The following is a 16,559-nucleotide window of genomic DNA, read 5'->3' as shown; positions in this document are numbered from 1 at the left end:
TGCTATATGCCTGATGAACTTTTGACTTTCTGCCAATAAGTTCCCATGAACTGATAGCCATCCCCAGCTATTTATTAAATCTCTAGAGATTCCTGCTGTATCTAACCAATATTAATCAAGTAGTGCAAAGATTGAAAGCCCGCAGGTTCCCAGAACTGAGAGCAGGTCTTTTCCTTCTTGTTTGTTGCAACCAACATTGAACTTCAGAGATGTCACATTACCAATTCCAGGTTAGAGATTTTGGGCCAGTCCTGGATTTCTGACCAACCCCCATCTGATGCAATTACCAGGATCAGGCACTACAAATCCCACAATGCTCTGGGATGTAAGTTCAAAACTAGGACTGACCCAAGAATCTCCAGCCTCGGTAACTTGGCATCTTTGGAACTTTGGACATAGCAGGCTAGAAGAGTTTAAAATAAATAAATGCATACATGCATAATCCCACCCATTATATAAAGAATTTTAGTTAATTCCCTTGGGCAAAGGCCTTGATAGCCCCTCACAGTTGCTATTTGGAGGAAATCCTTCCTGAGTCCTGCCATCTGTCCATTGTCATTCAATATCTTAACAATATAACACAATTCCTTTCGCTCCTCAGATCCTTTTTTTTTTTTTTTTAATAAACTTTGTTTAAGTCAACTTGAAACAAGGCACAATGTACACCCTCACCTTCTCTAAACCGCTGCTCCTCTCCCTCCCCACAAAGAGCACGCTGTTGACCTCTGTGAACAATAACTTCAACTAGAGGTACAGGGCAAGGGAAGGGGGTGCGCACATGGTGGGGAGGAATGGGAAGAGACTGGGGTAGAGAGAAGGAGGCTTGCCAGCGCCCTCCTTTCAGTATTCTCCCTTTAATAAAGGTAACAAATCAAAATAAAATAAACCAAAGAAGATAATAAGGTAATGCTGTCTTTATTAGACTAACATTTTTGACTAGCTTTAGAAGGCAGCACTTTCTATTTCAGGTATTTTTATTATCAATTTACCCTCCCTCTCTAGTCCTTCCAACCTTGCCCCTTCATCTAATACTGCCCCCCCCCCCCCTTCATCCACTCTAACACCCCCTCTCCCTTTTCCCCCTGTTTGATATCTCTTCCTTACAATAACATAGTAGATGACAGCAGAAGAAGGCCGGCATGGTCTGTCCACTCTGTCCAACACGATGGAATAAAACACTCATAATTGACCCTGATCTGTCTTTTGCCAGTTTCGGAACACAGATCCTAGAAACGCGCCTGACACTGTTGTTGATAGGAAGGAGGGATAGAGAAGAAAAAATACACAACTGAACTGAGCAGATCGGATGGTGATAAAAGAGAGATAGAGATAGAGGAGAGAGGAAGGTCATGGAACTCAAAGCTTTGGGGGGGGGGGGAGAGAGATGTGCCTCCTCCAGCAACTTCAAGGCCACTTGTGTTTTCTGTCCTGTCTGTATCTCTCTCTTGTTCACTACAACCTCTTCCTTCAGATAAAGACTTTTGTGCCCAGCCACAGGAATGTGGACAAGTTAATCCTAAAAAGAGAAGCACCCAACTGAGTGAGAGTATGGTGGGGGAGGGGGAGAGTTGCGAAGAAGCTCTTTTCCCTTTCATGGTAAGACTTCTTTCCCCCTTGTCTTTCATTTCCCATCACCTTGCTCTTGTCTTTCCCTTGGTAAAGTGATAGCTTAGAATAACTTTAATCAGCCCCCCCCTCCACACACACACACTCCAAGGCCAAAGGGATAGCGAGAAAAGTCAGGAGACAAATGAGACAGAGATGAAAACCAGAGGAGGGGGTAGGTGTGCAAATGTATTAGGGGTGGAGGCGAGGAGGGATGGCGCTAACAGACTCTGGATGCTCCAGCTGAGCTCTGGCTTAGAGGGGTATAAAAGGGCCAGAGCCTGAAACCCGGATACTACTGGCCCAGAGGCAGAGGTAAGTGGACCAGGGTGAAGTCTCGTACTCCCTTCCCTTCAGATTCCCATTCCTGGTCAGCCTGCTTGCTTAGCATCTGTTACGATACCATACACCCCTTCTCGTGCTTTGAGGTCACTTGACTCTAATAAGACTTGTTCTCCCATCTCCTAAACTCGCTCTCTATGTAACTACTTGAAAATCAGCTTCGGTTTTTTTTGTTTCCCCTTTTCTTTGGAATAATCTGCCACCTTTTATTCAAGCAGAACAATCATTTTTACAATTTAAATCCCCTTTTGAAAACATATTTTTTTAAAGATGGCTTTTAATTCTTCCCCCGGGGTTGACTGAACAGAACAGCAGACACATTTTAGATCATTTTAATTTCACTTTCTTTGTATGATTGTTTACGTGTTTGGTTCTTTACTTTTTTGATTTTGGCGTTCTATTCTCTGCATTTATGTGTAAATTGTAAGCCACTCTGACCCATTGCATTAGCGGGTTATCAAGTAAACGATAAACCTAACTCTTCTTCATCACAGCCTTCCTTCTCGCCCCCTCCCACAAATGCATCTTGGATAGCTTTGTGCAAACAAACCCACACTCCCACAAACCCACGGACAGATCCTCTCGCACGCACATCCTAATTCATTAATAGGTCATTGCCAAACATCGCAACGGGCTGCAATAATCTACCAAAAGCAGAAATGAAAGAATGATACATCCCGCATAGGACAAGAACATTAGTTGCTGATATAGTAACATAGTAGATGATGGCAGATAAAGACCCGAATGGTCCGTCCAGTCTGCCCAACCTTACCCACTCTTTAAATTACTGATTTAATTTCAATTTTTCTTCTTAGCTATTTCTGGGCAAGAACCCAAAGCTCTGCCCGGTACTGTGCTTAGATTCTTTCTACTGAAGTCTCCATCAAAGCCCTCCCCAGCCCATCCTCCACCAAACGGCCATATACAGACACAGACCGTGCTGGCCTTAATTTTTTCAGATCCTTTGTGTTCATCCAACGCTTTTTGAACTCTGTCACCACCTCCCTTGGTGCAAATCCCCTACAAAATCTTGACACTAATTCACCAAGTATGTTCTTTCGATGCACCTCAGCTCATACCCTTCATACCCTCACGCTCACTCAGGTCTTCCCAATAAACCCCATCAGCAGTTCCGTCTTTCCACCAAACCAGCATCTTCTATTTTCTGTCCTTGTCCCCATTCTTGTGAAATAATCTTCCTCTCAACCTTCAAACTGAATTATCCTCTTTTTTTTTTACATTTAAAGCATGATTAAAGACATACTTAAAACATATTTGTTCCATGAGGCTTCTGGGTCTTAGCCACCAAGTGCTGCCGTAGTGGGTGTTGGGCGCTACAGACTGTTGGGTTTAATTCTTGTGTTACTCTTTCGTTTCTGCTCTAACTCTTTTCTCTTTTGAATTATTGCAGTTCTTTTTCTTTTTTGTCATTTTTGATTGAAAACTGCTTCTATAATGTTACTCCTAAATTAAACTTAAAACGTGATTTTTTTTTTTCTCAATGCTATGATAAGTAACAGCTCTGCTTCCTTCGCTCTTGGTTCTGGTTATAACAACGGAGGCCGTTATGTCCTCACTTTAGTTAAGACTCTTTCTTGCTAATATTGCAATTTCATTCCCTGTTTTTAGGGGGGGGGTCTAGTTCATATGATATTTATTTTATTTATTTATTTAAAAATTTATATACCGCATATTGGCTATAGAAACATAGAAACATAGAAATTGACGGCAGAAAAGGGCCATAGCCCATTGAGTCTGCCCATACCAGTGACCCACTCCCTGATTCTTACTCTCCTAGAGATCCCACATGAATATCCCATTTCCTCTTGGTTATATGGTTTACAAATTGCATACACATTATTTTGAGCTCCCAAAATCAATAAAAAAAACTAACAGGTGTAACACAGGCAGACAAAATAGTCAGAAACATTTTTAACAAATTCTTAAACTTCATCCTCCCCACAGTGGATCTCAAAATACCAGGAAAGCATGAACAGACATCAGCAGGTCAAATTTCAATAATATTAAAACAGGAAAACATTGATAGTCAAATTCATTTCAGAATACTCCTGAAAATTGTATCATAAAATTCCAGAGACGCAGTAACAACCACAAGGAGGGATTTCCAATAGGAAGGCATTAACGAATAGATTGGTTAGATGGTTCTTACCGATGGGCAGTACATCAGATTTATAATAAAGATGGAACTTGGAGCAGGGGTCTGACAGACTTTGGAAACCCTCCTTCAGCTCTGATACAGGTTATAAGAATTTTTAAATAAAATAAATTCTTAAAAGTTGGCAGCTTGCACATACGGTCTAGCTGTGAATCTTTTATTTATTTATTTCGATTTCTATCCCGTTCTCCCAGAAGCTCAGAACGGGTTACAAGTAGACATTCACAGTCGTTTGAAAACAGACTAGTCATGACAACAAATAGGTTACAGTAGACAATAATAGAGCTTATTCTAGAGACCAGACTGGTCATAACATTCCTGGCATTTACCTGTTACATAGCTTGTAGCCTGCATGAAACTGGTAGCTCGGCTGTCACTTGTATTTATCTATTTCACGATATCATTTACAGTAACAGTCTCTAAGTCTCTTTCTGCTCTTCTCTCATTCTCTCCTCCCTCACTGTTCTACAGAAGTCCCGAAGATCCTCTATCTTGTGCAGACTGAGAATAAGGTAAAAGACAGACTGAATTAATAATTCAGTTTAAGATGGCTGTGGGCAAGGGAGGAAATACTGGCAGGATTAGGTATCAGTAGGAAGTGCTCTGGCCAGGTGAGAAGTGTTACTGAGAGTTCTGGGGGAGAAGAATCCCCAGGACAGTGGAAATGTCTCTCTAGTACCAGCAGGAGTCTCTCTTCGAAGATGAGGTGGGGGAAGAGGAGTCCCAAAACCAGGGGATGCAGAGACTGGGAATGCTTTTCTATCCAGTAGGAAGCGCCCTCATCAGGCAGGGGGGGGGGAGGCAGTCACAGCACAGGGGCAGAGGAGTCCCCAGGACATCATGCAGAAAATGTGAATGTCTCTCTCTCTGGCACCAGTAGCAGGCACTGTCGCATCCGTCTCATTGCTCTGTTTGTTTCTCCAGTTTCCATCATGGGAGACGCAGCCATGGCAGAGTTTGGCGCAGCTGCCTCCTTTCTGCGGAAGTCGGATATGGAGAGGCTGGAGGCACAGACCCGGTTCTTTGATATTAAAACGGAGTGTTTCGTCCCAGATGATAAGGAGGAATACGTGAAGGGGAAGATCACCAACCGGGAGGGCGACAAGGCCACCGTGGACACCGCGAACGGGAAGGTGAGACGGTGGTACTGGGGTGCCCAGCATTAGCGCTACTGCTAAGTAAACCAAGAAACCACCTAGGGCATCAGAATTTGGAGGGCGGCAAAAGAGCAACAGCATAGTTGACAGGGATTATCATACACCAGCCCTGCTTGAATGCTGTTGAATGCCAATCCTTTCTTTGAAAATGCTTAACATGCCAATCATTTGACCACTCCCTGACTTTTTTAAATCTGATCCTCCTCCCGGCACCCTGCACTGATGTCATGGAACCGCATGTAATCACGTAGCACTCGCCTATGATGTCACAGAACAGCATAAGATGTCAGAGCCCTTGTCTATGATATCACCTGCATGAGTGATGTCAAGTCTGGGTGTTTCTGCGTCCTTTGCTTGTTTTTTTAAAATTCCTTTTCTCTGCCTTATGCTTTTGCAGACGGTGACTGTGAAAGAAATTGACATCCATCAGCAGAACCCCCCAAAGTTTGACAAGATCGAGGATATGGCCATGTTGACCTTTCTGCATGAGCCGGCTGTGCTGTTTAACCTCAAAGAGCGTTATGCAGCCTGGATGATCTATGTAAGTGTTATACTACGCCCCAGGAGTGCTCCCTGTCTGAGCTGTGATCTGTATGCCACTGCCACTTCCCTGCCCACTGACACCCCAGTGCCAGCATCAGCACACAGCTCTGGACAGAGGAGCAGGCTCTGTTGTGCTAATGCTATCCTGTCCCCAACCAGTGCTTCATCATCAAAGCTGAACTCTGTCCGTATCTCTCCATCCCTTCCACAGACTTACTCGGGGCTTTTCTGTGTGACCGTGAACCCCTACAAGTGGCTGCCTGTGTACAATGCAGAGGTGGTCTCTGCTTACAGAGGCAAGAAGAGGACTGAGGCCCCTCCCCACATCTTCTCCATCTCTGACAACGCATACCAGTACATGCTAACAGGTACGGGACATTCCCTTTCCCCCCAGTACACCTGGCCATTACATACTAACATTTAAGGGACACCTCTCATACCTGCTTCCCCAGTACATGCTACGAGGTAAGGGACCTTGTCTTAATTCCGCTTCCTCCTACAACAATTCCTCTAACCTTCACCTTAGTTCATTCCAAGGGTAACGTCATGGTTTTAATAATGACGACAGGCAGGTTCCCTTGAAATCTCAAAGAACTTGCCTACACCTCGCAATTCGAACCACATGATTGCTGCATCAGCTCCCGAGGCAGGAATACGGGTGGAGGACTTCCACAGACCTCTGGGGACATTACCTGCAAAGCATCCTTGCCAGCTATCCCTGCCATCCTATCCTATCTCTCACATCTGCCGCCACGGCATGTTTCCTCTTCCTCTCACATACAATCCACCATTGCATGCTCAAATGGACTAGCAGATCCTTTCAATAATCAAGTCTATTAATTCAGTCTATAATAATTTGTTGTTTTCTTTAATAGATCGTGAAAACCAATCTATTCTCATCACGTGAGTATCAAATTCAGTAATGGTATTAATGTATCCAATGTGTGCAGCCCACTTCTGTACTCAGTGCAGAGAAATATCCATGGGTGGGCATGGGCAGACCTAGCTCCCCTCCCCCCGCACACACACTTTGAAGTCAGGCCCACCTAGTCAGTAGCAGCACAGGCCGAAGAAAGGACAGCTGGAGGTGGTATCAACATCTGTACTGCATAACGCCCAGTGATGGGGGGGGCTGAGTCTATGCGGTCCCTGATATCACTCCAGGTGAGAATACAGAGTCCCCCGCAAATCAGTGAAGCGGTTTCTAGACTCCATTTTTATTTAGTGATGAGGCGAAAAGGAACCCAGTCTATGCTGTACTTTCAGGAGCCACTAAAGGGACAGTATGAATAGGGTTGCCAGATTTTACGTTCATAAAATGCAAACCCCTAGACACGCCCCCAGGCCCGCCTATCCCCAACCCCTTACGCCCCAATTCTGCCTCTAATCCCGCCCCTGCTGCTTGCTCTGCTCTCACCCGACACAATTTCGGGGGAAGCTTTTCAAAACCCAGACAAAAGTGCCTGGTTTTAAAAAATCGTCCGGACCCCCGGACATGTCCTCGAAAGGAGGACATGTTCAGGGAAATCCAGACATCTGAAGCTGTATCATTCTCCAGTTGGACTGGATTTGGGGTTTGCTACTTGTCCTGACTTCTTGTGATGTTTGCTTTTTCTTTTGATTTGGGTTTGGACTATTTGTATTGATTTGTGCTTGATTTGTGATTGCATATTTTATTTTTATGCTGTTGCACTCTAGTTTTGATGGGCGAGGAGAAAGATGGTCTAGGAAATGAGTTAAACAATTGCCCCTTTCCTCTTTTTCACCTCTCTTTTCCCACTCCTCCTTCTTTTCTTCATTCCTAGTGGAGAATCCGGAGCTGGGAAGACTGTTAACACGAAACGTGTCATCCAGTATTTTGCCAGTATTGCTGCCATCGGGGACCGCAAGAAAGAGGCTGCCAATGCCAACAAGGTTAGAAAGGAGTGACGGGAAAAGAGGGTGTGAAGAAAGGGGCGAGGAGGAGGAGGGAGAGAAACAGGAAAGGTTTAAGGAGAGAGCTCAGGAGGGAAGAAAATCAAAGAGAGGATAGAGTCAAAGAACAAGAGAGAAGGGAGGAAGTAGAAGGGGAAGCGATGATAATCCCAAATTACCCTTTTTCCTCAGGGGACACTTGAAGATCAAATCATTCAGGCCAACCCTGCTCTGGAAGCTTTTGGAAATGCAAAGACTCTCCGAAATGACAACTCCTCTCGATTTGTGAGTTCCCCTAACACTTGCCCATTTATGAAAAGCAACCAAGCCCTTGAAGTTACTCTTTGCCTAGCTCATCCCGCCTCCTTTCTTTCTCTGTCTCTGCTTTTCTTTCTTCGCAGGGTAAATTTATCCGAATCCATTTCGCAGCCTCTGGAAAGTTGGCATCTGCTGATATAGAGACCTGTGAGTGCCTTGATACAGTTTTTCTTCGGGCTAGATCCTTTGAACCCCTCAAAGTCATGAAAATGAGCTCTTCCTTACACGGACTCTTTTTGGGGGGCAGGGGGAGCTTGTTGATTCTGATTCAACACATCGTTTTCAGGGCTTTTCATAGAATTAGGGGATAATGTGTACAACGCTGCATAAAATCTAGTAGCGCTTCAGAAATGATAAGTCATAGCAGCATAACTAGAGCCAATGATTAGTCATCAATGCCAATTAGCAGCTAATTATATTAAATTACACATGTAATTAACAGTCATCTAGACCTTGCATGCACATCAAAAAAATCCATGCATGGCACTGCAATTTGGTGTCGTTTATAGTATCGTGCATAACGATGGGATTGGCACCCAGCTTTGGGTGTAAGAACATAAGAATTGACATACTGGGACAAACCAAAAGTCCATCAAGTCCAGTATAGTGTTTCCAACAGTGGCCAATCCAGGTCCCAAGTTCCTGCAGAAACCCAAAGAGTAGCAACATTCCAGAGCTGAGATGGTGATGTCATAATGCCTCATTCCACCAATGCCTAAGAGCCAACCGCATCAGAGATGTCACATTGGCTTGATTGTCCTATACTAAGAGTTGCCATACTGGGACAGACCGAAGGTCAATCAAGCCCAATATCCTGTTTCCTGTGTGCAGGGAGCTCGGGGGTGCTGAAGTAGTCGCGGGTCTTAGGCTCCACTGGCCCCTGCCCCTTCTGAAGTCAAGTTCGTGTTCTGGGGTGGAGGGCCAGCAGAGCCAACGGCCGCACTCAAGCAGCCTGCAACTCCTTGACTGATGCATGCACTTTCCTACTGCCTGAAGGAGGGGGGTGCTGCATCCAGTGGAAGGGGGTGCTCCTCCCTGGGTTCCCGCCCCACCAGGTACACCACTGTTGCATGCTACAGTCTTTGTACGCTTATCTCTATAGCATAACGCTTAGTAAGATGTGCACGCCAATCCAAAGTGTTGCCAATTAACACATTAGTTGATTGTGAGCCCCAATAAGTGGTACTAATTGGGTCATTACTCAATTAGATTGCGCAGGTAAATTGAACGCACGTTCAAATTTGTGCACACAATTTTGAGTGTTGCATAGAGAATCTGGAGGCATGTAGAAAAATGCATATGCCAACCGTGCAGGATGGCTGGCACTTCTCTCTCTTTGCAGGGGGTGAGAACTGGCACCCCGAGGAGTGGAAAATTAAAAACCAGATCCTCGGCACAGGCACTGAGCGACCATCTTAGATACCTACCATTAATGATTTCCCTTCTCTTTTCTTAGATCTCCTGGAGAAGTCGCGGGTCATTTTTCAGCTGAAATCTGAAAGGAATTATCACATCTTCTACCAGATCTTGTCTAACAAGAAGCCGGAATTACTGGGTAAACATTCCTTTGATGCATCCCTCAGGGTTCGCCTCTGTCCCCACTGCTCTTTAATGTTTATATGTCCTCTTTGGGTGCCCAATTATCACACTTGGGGATACAATTGTTTACAATCGTCGTCCCATTTGCTAAATCACTTTCAGAAATAATTCCCATGGCAACGAAAGCATTAGGACTAACAGAACAGTGAATGACTGAATTTAAATGAAAACTAAATTCAGAAAAGACTAAGGGCGCCTTTTACTAAGATGCGCTAGCATTTTTAGCACGTGCTACAATGCCCGCACTACACGGAAAATACTAACGCAAGCTCTATGGAGGCATTAGCATGTAGCACGCGTGGCCATGTAGCGCGCTCTAAGGGTGCACTAAAATCGCTAACGCACCTTGGTAAAAGGAGCCCTAAGTTCTTCATGGCCTCTCCATGCCCATTTGATACTGATACACCTTTGATATTAACACAGAAACATAGAAACATAGAAATAGACGGCAGATAAGGGCCACGGCCCATCTAGTCTGCCCACCCCAATGACCCTCCCCTACCTTTCTCTGTGAATAGATCCCACATGTCTATCCCATTTGGCCTTAAAATCAGGCACGCTGCTGGCCTCAATCACCTGACGTGGAAGACTATTCCAGCGGTCAACCACCCTTTCGGTGAAAAAGAATTTCCTGCTACCCTGTTCAAACAACTATAAAGATTCTGGGTGTAATATTGGATCAGGGTTTAACTATGAAGAACCAGTTAGATTCCTTGGTTAAAAAGTTTTCTCACCCTTTGGAAATTGTGACCTATTAGGGCCTATTTTGATGTAAGGTAAGGTCTGGGGAGGTCCAGGACGCAGGGATGGATCAGAGGCAGCCTTTAAAAATTAGGAGGCAAAAAATTGCACATAACCAAATTCATGAGTTCTAAAACTGCAAATTTGGACTTTCTCTCACTTTTTGGATTCAATTTATTTACTTGAGAAAGTTTTTTTCTTCCTTTTTTTGGTGTTGTCTCAGTGTTTGTAAGTCTATTGAAATACAGTGCTAACCTTTCTCTCCCTCTCATGTTCCTCCCCTCCCCTTTCACCCTGCCCTGCAGAAATGATGCTGGTCACCACTAACCCTTACGATTACGCCTACATCTCTCAGGGAGAGGTGACTGTTGCCTCCATCGATGACGCTGAGGAGCTGGTAGCTACTGATGTAAGAAAGCACGAAGATTCCCATTCTGCGTCTTTTGTGAATATCATAATTTCAGCATCCATCTATCACAGACCTCCTCTGGCCAGTGACAAAGATTTCCTGTGTCATGGAAAAATAACACTGGGAACCATGTCTGTGCTTACACTATCCCCCTTAATTCTGCAAATCGGTGTACACACAGTTAACATACAAAGTAGAGAATGACACGGTGACAAAATTCATGACCGTTCCCGTCCCCACGGATAACCGCGGGAAACCATCTTCATGTCATTCTTTAAGGAAAGAGGGAAGAATGAGAGTATGAATGGCCACAACCACTGACCCGCAAGCTTTGCTTTGAAGAATGCTGTGTAGAAGGACTGAGGTTGAAATAGACACTAGAAAATGACATGGGTTTATTTCCCGCAGTTATCCGCGGGGACGGGAACGGTGATGAATTTTGTCACCGTGTCATTCTCTAAAGTTGTGCATGCAAATTATAGAATCGGGTGTGGTGCAGTGGTTAGAGCTACAACCTTGGCGCCCTGAGGTTGTGGATTCAAATCCCACACTGCTCTTTGTGACCCTGGGCAAGCCACTTAATCCCCACCAGGACAGATAGGGGAAAATGCTTGTGTACCTGAATAATTTGTAATCCGCATAGAATTGTAGGATATGCGGAATATAAATTATAAAAAGAATTTGGTGGAAACAAATAATTAACTATAATTTGTATTAATAAACGCTAATTTACAGCTGCCTGCATAAATGCCCTTAAGGATTCTGCAAATTGTGCGCACAAAATCCATAGCGCACAACTGCAATGAGTGTGTGGACCTGGGAGGGGCGAGGGGGGCCCAGTGCGTACGCACATGGGTTTCAAAATATTATCAGTTATGCACCTAACAACGTAAGCACTCATGCCTGAACATAAAAAGTTGCCTCCACTGGGTCAGACCAGAGGTCCATCGCGCCCAGCGGTCCGCTCCCACGGCGGCCCATCAGGTCTATGACCTGTGAAGTGGTTCCTGACCATTTATAGGCGTGGGACTTAGGAGCGTTAGTATTCTCAAATGGCCCATCATCCTGATTTTTGAGAATTGTGTATTAAGCTCTCGGTGCTCTCTGTGTATTCCCTCTTTTCAGAGTGCCTTCGATGTTCTGGGTTTTACCCCTGAGGAGAAGGCCGGGGTTTATAAATTGACCGGCGCCATTATGCATTACGGGAACATGAAGTTCAAGCAGAAGCAAAGAGAAGAACAAGCTGAGCCCGACGGGACTGAAGGTCTGTGCTCCTGCCTTATATAACACAACAATGCCCAATCTTGCCGAACTGCGGAACCTCCAGCCGCAGGGATTCAGCACCGTGTGCTTCCTGCTTTCAGATGCTGACAAGTCAGCTTACCTGATGGGTTTGAACTCGGCTGACCTTCTGAAGGGCCTGTGCCACCCCAGGGTCAAGGTGGGCAATGAGTGGGTCACCAAGGGACAGAATGTCCAGCAGGTAAGCCTGGCACGGAGTACCACTCAGACTCGCTAGTGGGTACCACTCAGACTCGTTCTACAATTTCTGCCTCTTTTCTATCTTTCAAACTCATCTTCTTTCTCTCTTTAATTTTATAAAATTTCATTTTTTCACATTTCTTTTCTGCTTCAATCCCTCAGGTGTACTTCTCCCTGGGCGCTCTCTCCAAATCTGTGTATGAGAAAATGTTCCTATGGATGGTAGTAAGGATTAACTCCTCACTGGACACCAAGCAGCCACGCCAGTACTTCATTGGTGTCCTGGACATAGCAGGCTTCGAAATCTTTGATGTAAGACACAATCTTCTCTCAACTCTGGTGGAGGAATTCTTGCTTTGGGGAAAGGGAGAGGAAGGGCTCTAGGGAATACCAGAAGAGTTCTAGATAGGGTTACCATTTTTCAGGCCGCAAAAATGCAGACATATGGCCCCTGCTCCGTTCTACCCAGCTCCGCCCTGTTCTGCCTCCGACCCCGCCCCATTCTACCCCGGCGACACCCAGTTCAGCTTCCAGCCCTGCTCCCACAAACCTCCTCTCGTCTCTCCCGAGAAGCTCCAGCCATGTCTGGAGGGCCTGGAGCGTGCACAGATGTGCATGACGTCATCTGCGCATGCTCAGATGCCCTCCAGATGTGGCCAGAGCTCATCGGGCATTCCAAAACCCGGACAAATGCCAGGTTTTGGAAAGTCCATCTGGGAGCCCAGACAGTCCTCTTAAAAGAGTCGAGGTATTCTCGCCGTAGGGAAGGAAAGGTTAGAGGAATACTGGCTCTAAGGGAGAAGTAGGGAATGGTGGAGGAGGAGCGCTGTCTGTGGAGAGAGGGAGCCATAGGGGATGATGGAGGAGTGCTGTCAATAGGGCAGTGATGTTCACAATGAATATGCATGAGATTGATTTGCATACCAAGAGAGTAGTGTAAATACAAATCTGTCTTACTACTACTATTATTAATTATTTCTAGAGCGCTACTAGATGTACGCAGCACTGTTAGTCCCTGCTCAAATGAGCTTACAATCGAAACAATCAAGTCAGGGTAGGGGATGGTTCAACTGCTGGCTAGGGTGGTGAGCAGAGGGCAGAGGGGAGTAGGGTTACGAGTTGAAGGCTATTTCATAAAGGTGGGTTTTCAGCCTACTTTTGAATAAGGGGGTGTGGCAAACGGACTCAGGCAGCAAGATGAAAGGAGCAAAGTCTGGAACTGGATATGGAGGAGAAGGGTACAGATAAAACATAAAATATCTTGAGCATATTATTGTGGATTTCCTGAAAAACTGACTGGCTGGTTCCCCCTGGGCTAGGGTTACAAGATGTCCGGATTTCCCCGGACAAGTCCTCCTTTTCAAGGATATGTCCGGGGGTCTGGACGGCTTTTCAAAACCCGGCACTTTGTCTGGGATTTGAAAAACTTCCTTGAAATTGCGTTGGGCAGGATGCCACGCAATGATGTCACTTGCACGTGATATAATCGCAATCAAGCATGTGCAGATGCCCTCCTGCCTGATGAGAGCAGGCAATGGGCTAGAGTGGGATGGGGGGAGCAGGACTGGGGCATAATAGGGCGGGGGGCGTAACAGGGGGGGATGTGTGGAACTGAGCGGGCCTGGGGGCCGGGTCTAGGGGGGTCTGGGCAGGTTTGATAATCTCTATCATAGAGGATGGTAGAGCAAAGGTGGGAGTGCCTCTGAGTTGACCCCTTTTCTCTCCTGTGCCCACTTCCTCTGTTCCCCCCTCCCCTACATACAAATAACAGTTCAACAGCTTCGAACAGCTCTGCATCAATTTCACCAATGAGAAACTGCAACAGTTCTTCAATCATCACATGTTCGTGCTGGAGCAGGAGGAGTACAAGAAAGAAGGCATTGAGTGGGAATTCATTGATTTCGGCATGGACCTGCAGGCCTGTATTGACCTCATAGAGAAGGTGTGTCTTAAGAGGGTCTCTTACCCATGGCAGTGTTGGATCCCATTGCTGGAATCATATATGTGTGTGTGTGTGTTGATGTGTAGAACTGCTGAAGAGGGTTCTCTTTGGGGCAGTTTTGTGATCTTCATAGTTGGCGGTGTGTGTTTGTATGGGGAGATGGGTCTCTGGGCAGGGTATGGTAGTATTTCTAGACCAGTGTATATGTGGCGGGTGGATAATAATTTTGACTTAGAAGTTTGATAATATAAAATAATATCTAACTTAGTAACATGGTAAATGATGGCAGCTAAAGTCCTGAACGGTCCATCCAGTCTGCCCATTAGTTATTCTCATTAAAAATATATGATTAAATGAACTTGTCTCTTCTTTGATATTTATGGCCCGTAGACTAAAGTCCACCTGGTATTGTCCTAGGTTCCAACTGCTGAATTAGTCATCTAAACTCACGCCAGCCTACCCAACCATCCCGTTGTTTATAGGATATCTACCGTAAAGTCTGGCCAGTAATGTCCTCATGTTCCGATCCAGTCCCATAGCTTTGTCCGCCTTCAGTTTTTCAAGTTGTTCATAAACACTTTCTTCCATGAACGGCACGGTATCCACTCCATTCTCAGGTGTAACTTTGCTAACCAATTGCAGTCTTTCTCCAGGTTTTTCTTCTGTGAACACTGAACAGAAGTATTTGTTTAGTATTTGTTTGCTTTTTCATCATCACTCTCCACACAGTAGTTCATACCTTCTTTCAGTCTCGTTATTCCATTTTTTGTCTTCCTCCTTTCTTTAATATACCTGAAAAAATTTTGTCTCCCTTTTTTATATTTCAAGCCATTTGCTCTTCTGTTTGCGCTTTTGCCAGACGTATCTCTCTCTTGGCTTCTTTCAGTTTCAACCGATATTCAACAGCCTCCTATGAGGAACTGTATCAAAGGCTTTGCTGAAATCCAAATAAATTACATCTAGCATATGTCCTCGATCCAGCTCTCTGGTCACCCAATCAAAAAATTCAATCAGGTTCGTTTGGCACGATTTACCTTTTGTAAAGCCATGTTGCCTCGGATCCTGTAACCCATTAGATTCAAGGATAGTGTATTTCCTTGAATCTAATGGGTTACAGGATCCGAGGCAACATGGCTTTACAAAAGGTAAATCGTGCCAAACGAACCTGATTGAATTTTTTGATTGGGTGACCAGAGAGCTGGATCGAGGACATATGCTAGATGTAATTTATTTGGATTTCAGCAAAGCCTTTGATACAGTTCCTCATAGGAGGCTGTTGAACAAACTTGAAGGGCTAAAGTTAGGACCCAAAGTGGTGAACTGGGTCAGAAACTGGCTGTCGGACAGACGCCAGAGGGTGGTGGTTAATGGAAGTCGCTCGAAGGAAGGAAAGGTGACTAGTGGAGTCCCTCAGGGTTCGGTGCTGGGGCCAATCCTGTTCAATATGTATGTAAGTGACATTGCTGAAGGGTTAGAAGGAAAAGTGTGCCTTTTTGCAGATGATACCAAGATTTGTAACAGAGTAGACACCGAAGAGGGAGTGGAAAATATGAAAAAGGATCTGCAAAAGTTAGAGGAATGGTCTAATGCCTGGCAACTAAAATTCAATGCAAAGAAATGCAGAGTAATGCATTTGGGGATTAATAATAGGAAGGAACCGTATATGCTGGGAGGAGAGAAGCTGATATGCACGGACGGGGAGAGGGACCTCGGGGTGATAGTGTCCGAAGATCTAAAGGCGAAAAAACAGTGTGACAAGGCAGTGGCTGCTGCCAGAAGGATTCTGGGCTGTATAAAGAGAGGCGTAGTCAGTAGAAGAAAGAAGGTGTTGATGCCCCTGTACAGGTCATTGGTGAGGCCCCACTTGGAGTATTGTGTTCAGTTTTGGAGACCGTATCTGGCGAAAGACGTAAGAAGACTTGAGGCGGTCCAGAGGAGGGCGACGAAAATGATAGGAGGCTTGCACCAGAAGACATATGAGGAGAGACTGGAAGCCCTGAATATGTATACCCTAGAGGAAAGGAGAGACAGGGGAGATATGATTCAGACGTTCAAATACTTAAAGGGTATTAACGTAGAACAAAATCTTTTCCAGAGAAAGGAAAATGGTAAAACCAGAGGACATAATTTGAGGTTGAGGGGTGGTAGATTCAGGGGCAATGTTAGGAAATTCTACTTTACGGAGAGGGTGGTGGATGCCTGGAATGAGCTCCCGGGAGAGGTGGTGGAGAGTAAAACTGTGACTGAGTTCAAAGAAGCGTGGGATGAACACAGAAGATTTAGAATCAGAAAATAATATTAAAGATTGAACTAGGCCAGTTACTGGGCAGA

At 45.2% G+C, this 16,559-nt stretch overlaps 1 protein-coding gene across 1 annotated transcript in view; it reads left to right on the top strand.

Moving 5' to 3' along the window:
• The first annotated feature begins 1,806 nt into the window (after positions 1–1,806).
• Positions 1,807–16,559, top strand: part of LOC117349959 (myosin-6) — a 45,347-nt gene continuing 30,594 nt past the window's right edge. Inside the window, exons 1-15 of the mRNA XM_033923752.1 lie at positions 1,807–1,920; positions 4,595–4,635; positions 5,048–5,256; positions 5,678–5,821; positions 6,035–6,191; positions 6,699–6,726; positions 7,629–7,737; positions 7,930–8,022; positions 8,139–8,202; positions 9,512–9,610; positions 10,701–10,804; positions 11,930–12,068; positions 12,169–12,287; positions 12,449–12,598; positions 14,058–14,228. Coding sequence (XP_033779643.1) covers positions 5,056–5,256; positions 5,678–5,821; positions 6,035–6,191; positions 6,699–6,726; positions 7,629–7,737; positions 7,930–8,022; positions 8,139–8,202; positions 9,512–9,610; positions 10,701–10,804; positions 11,930–12,068; positions 12,169–12,287; positions 12,449–12,598; positions 14,058–14,228 — 1,578 coding nt within the window. The 5' untranslated portion in view covers positions 1,807–1,920; positions 4,595–4,635; positions 5,048–5,055. The remainder of the gene's footprint in view (positions 1,921–4,594; positions 4,636–5,047; positions 5,257–5,677; positions 5,822–6,034; positions 6,192–6,698; positions 6,727–7,628; positions 7,738–7,929; positions 8,023–8,138; positions 8,203–9,511; positions 9,611–10,700; positions 10,805–11,929; positions 12,069–12,168; positions 12,288–12,448; positions 12,599–14,057; positions 14,229–16,559) is intronic.

The sequence above is a fragment of the Geotrypetes seraphini genome, chromosome 16 (genome assembly GCF_902459505.1).
Source record: "Geotrypetes seraphini chromosome 16, aGeoSer1.1, whole genome shotgun sequence".
NCBI classification, from domain to species: domain Eukaryota; kingdom Metazoa; phylum Chordata; class Amphibia; order Gymnophiona; family Dermophiidae; genus Geotrypetes; species Geotrypetes seraphini.
The sequence above is the reverse complement of the archived record's forward strand: the minus strand, read 5'-3'. Positions and strand labels throughout refer to the sequence as shown.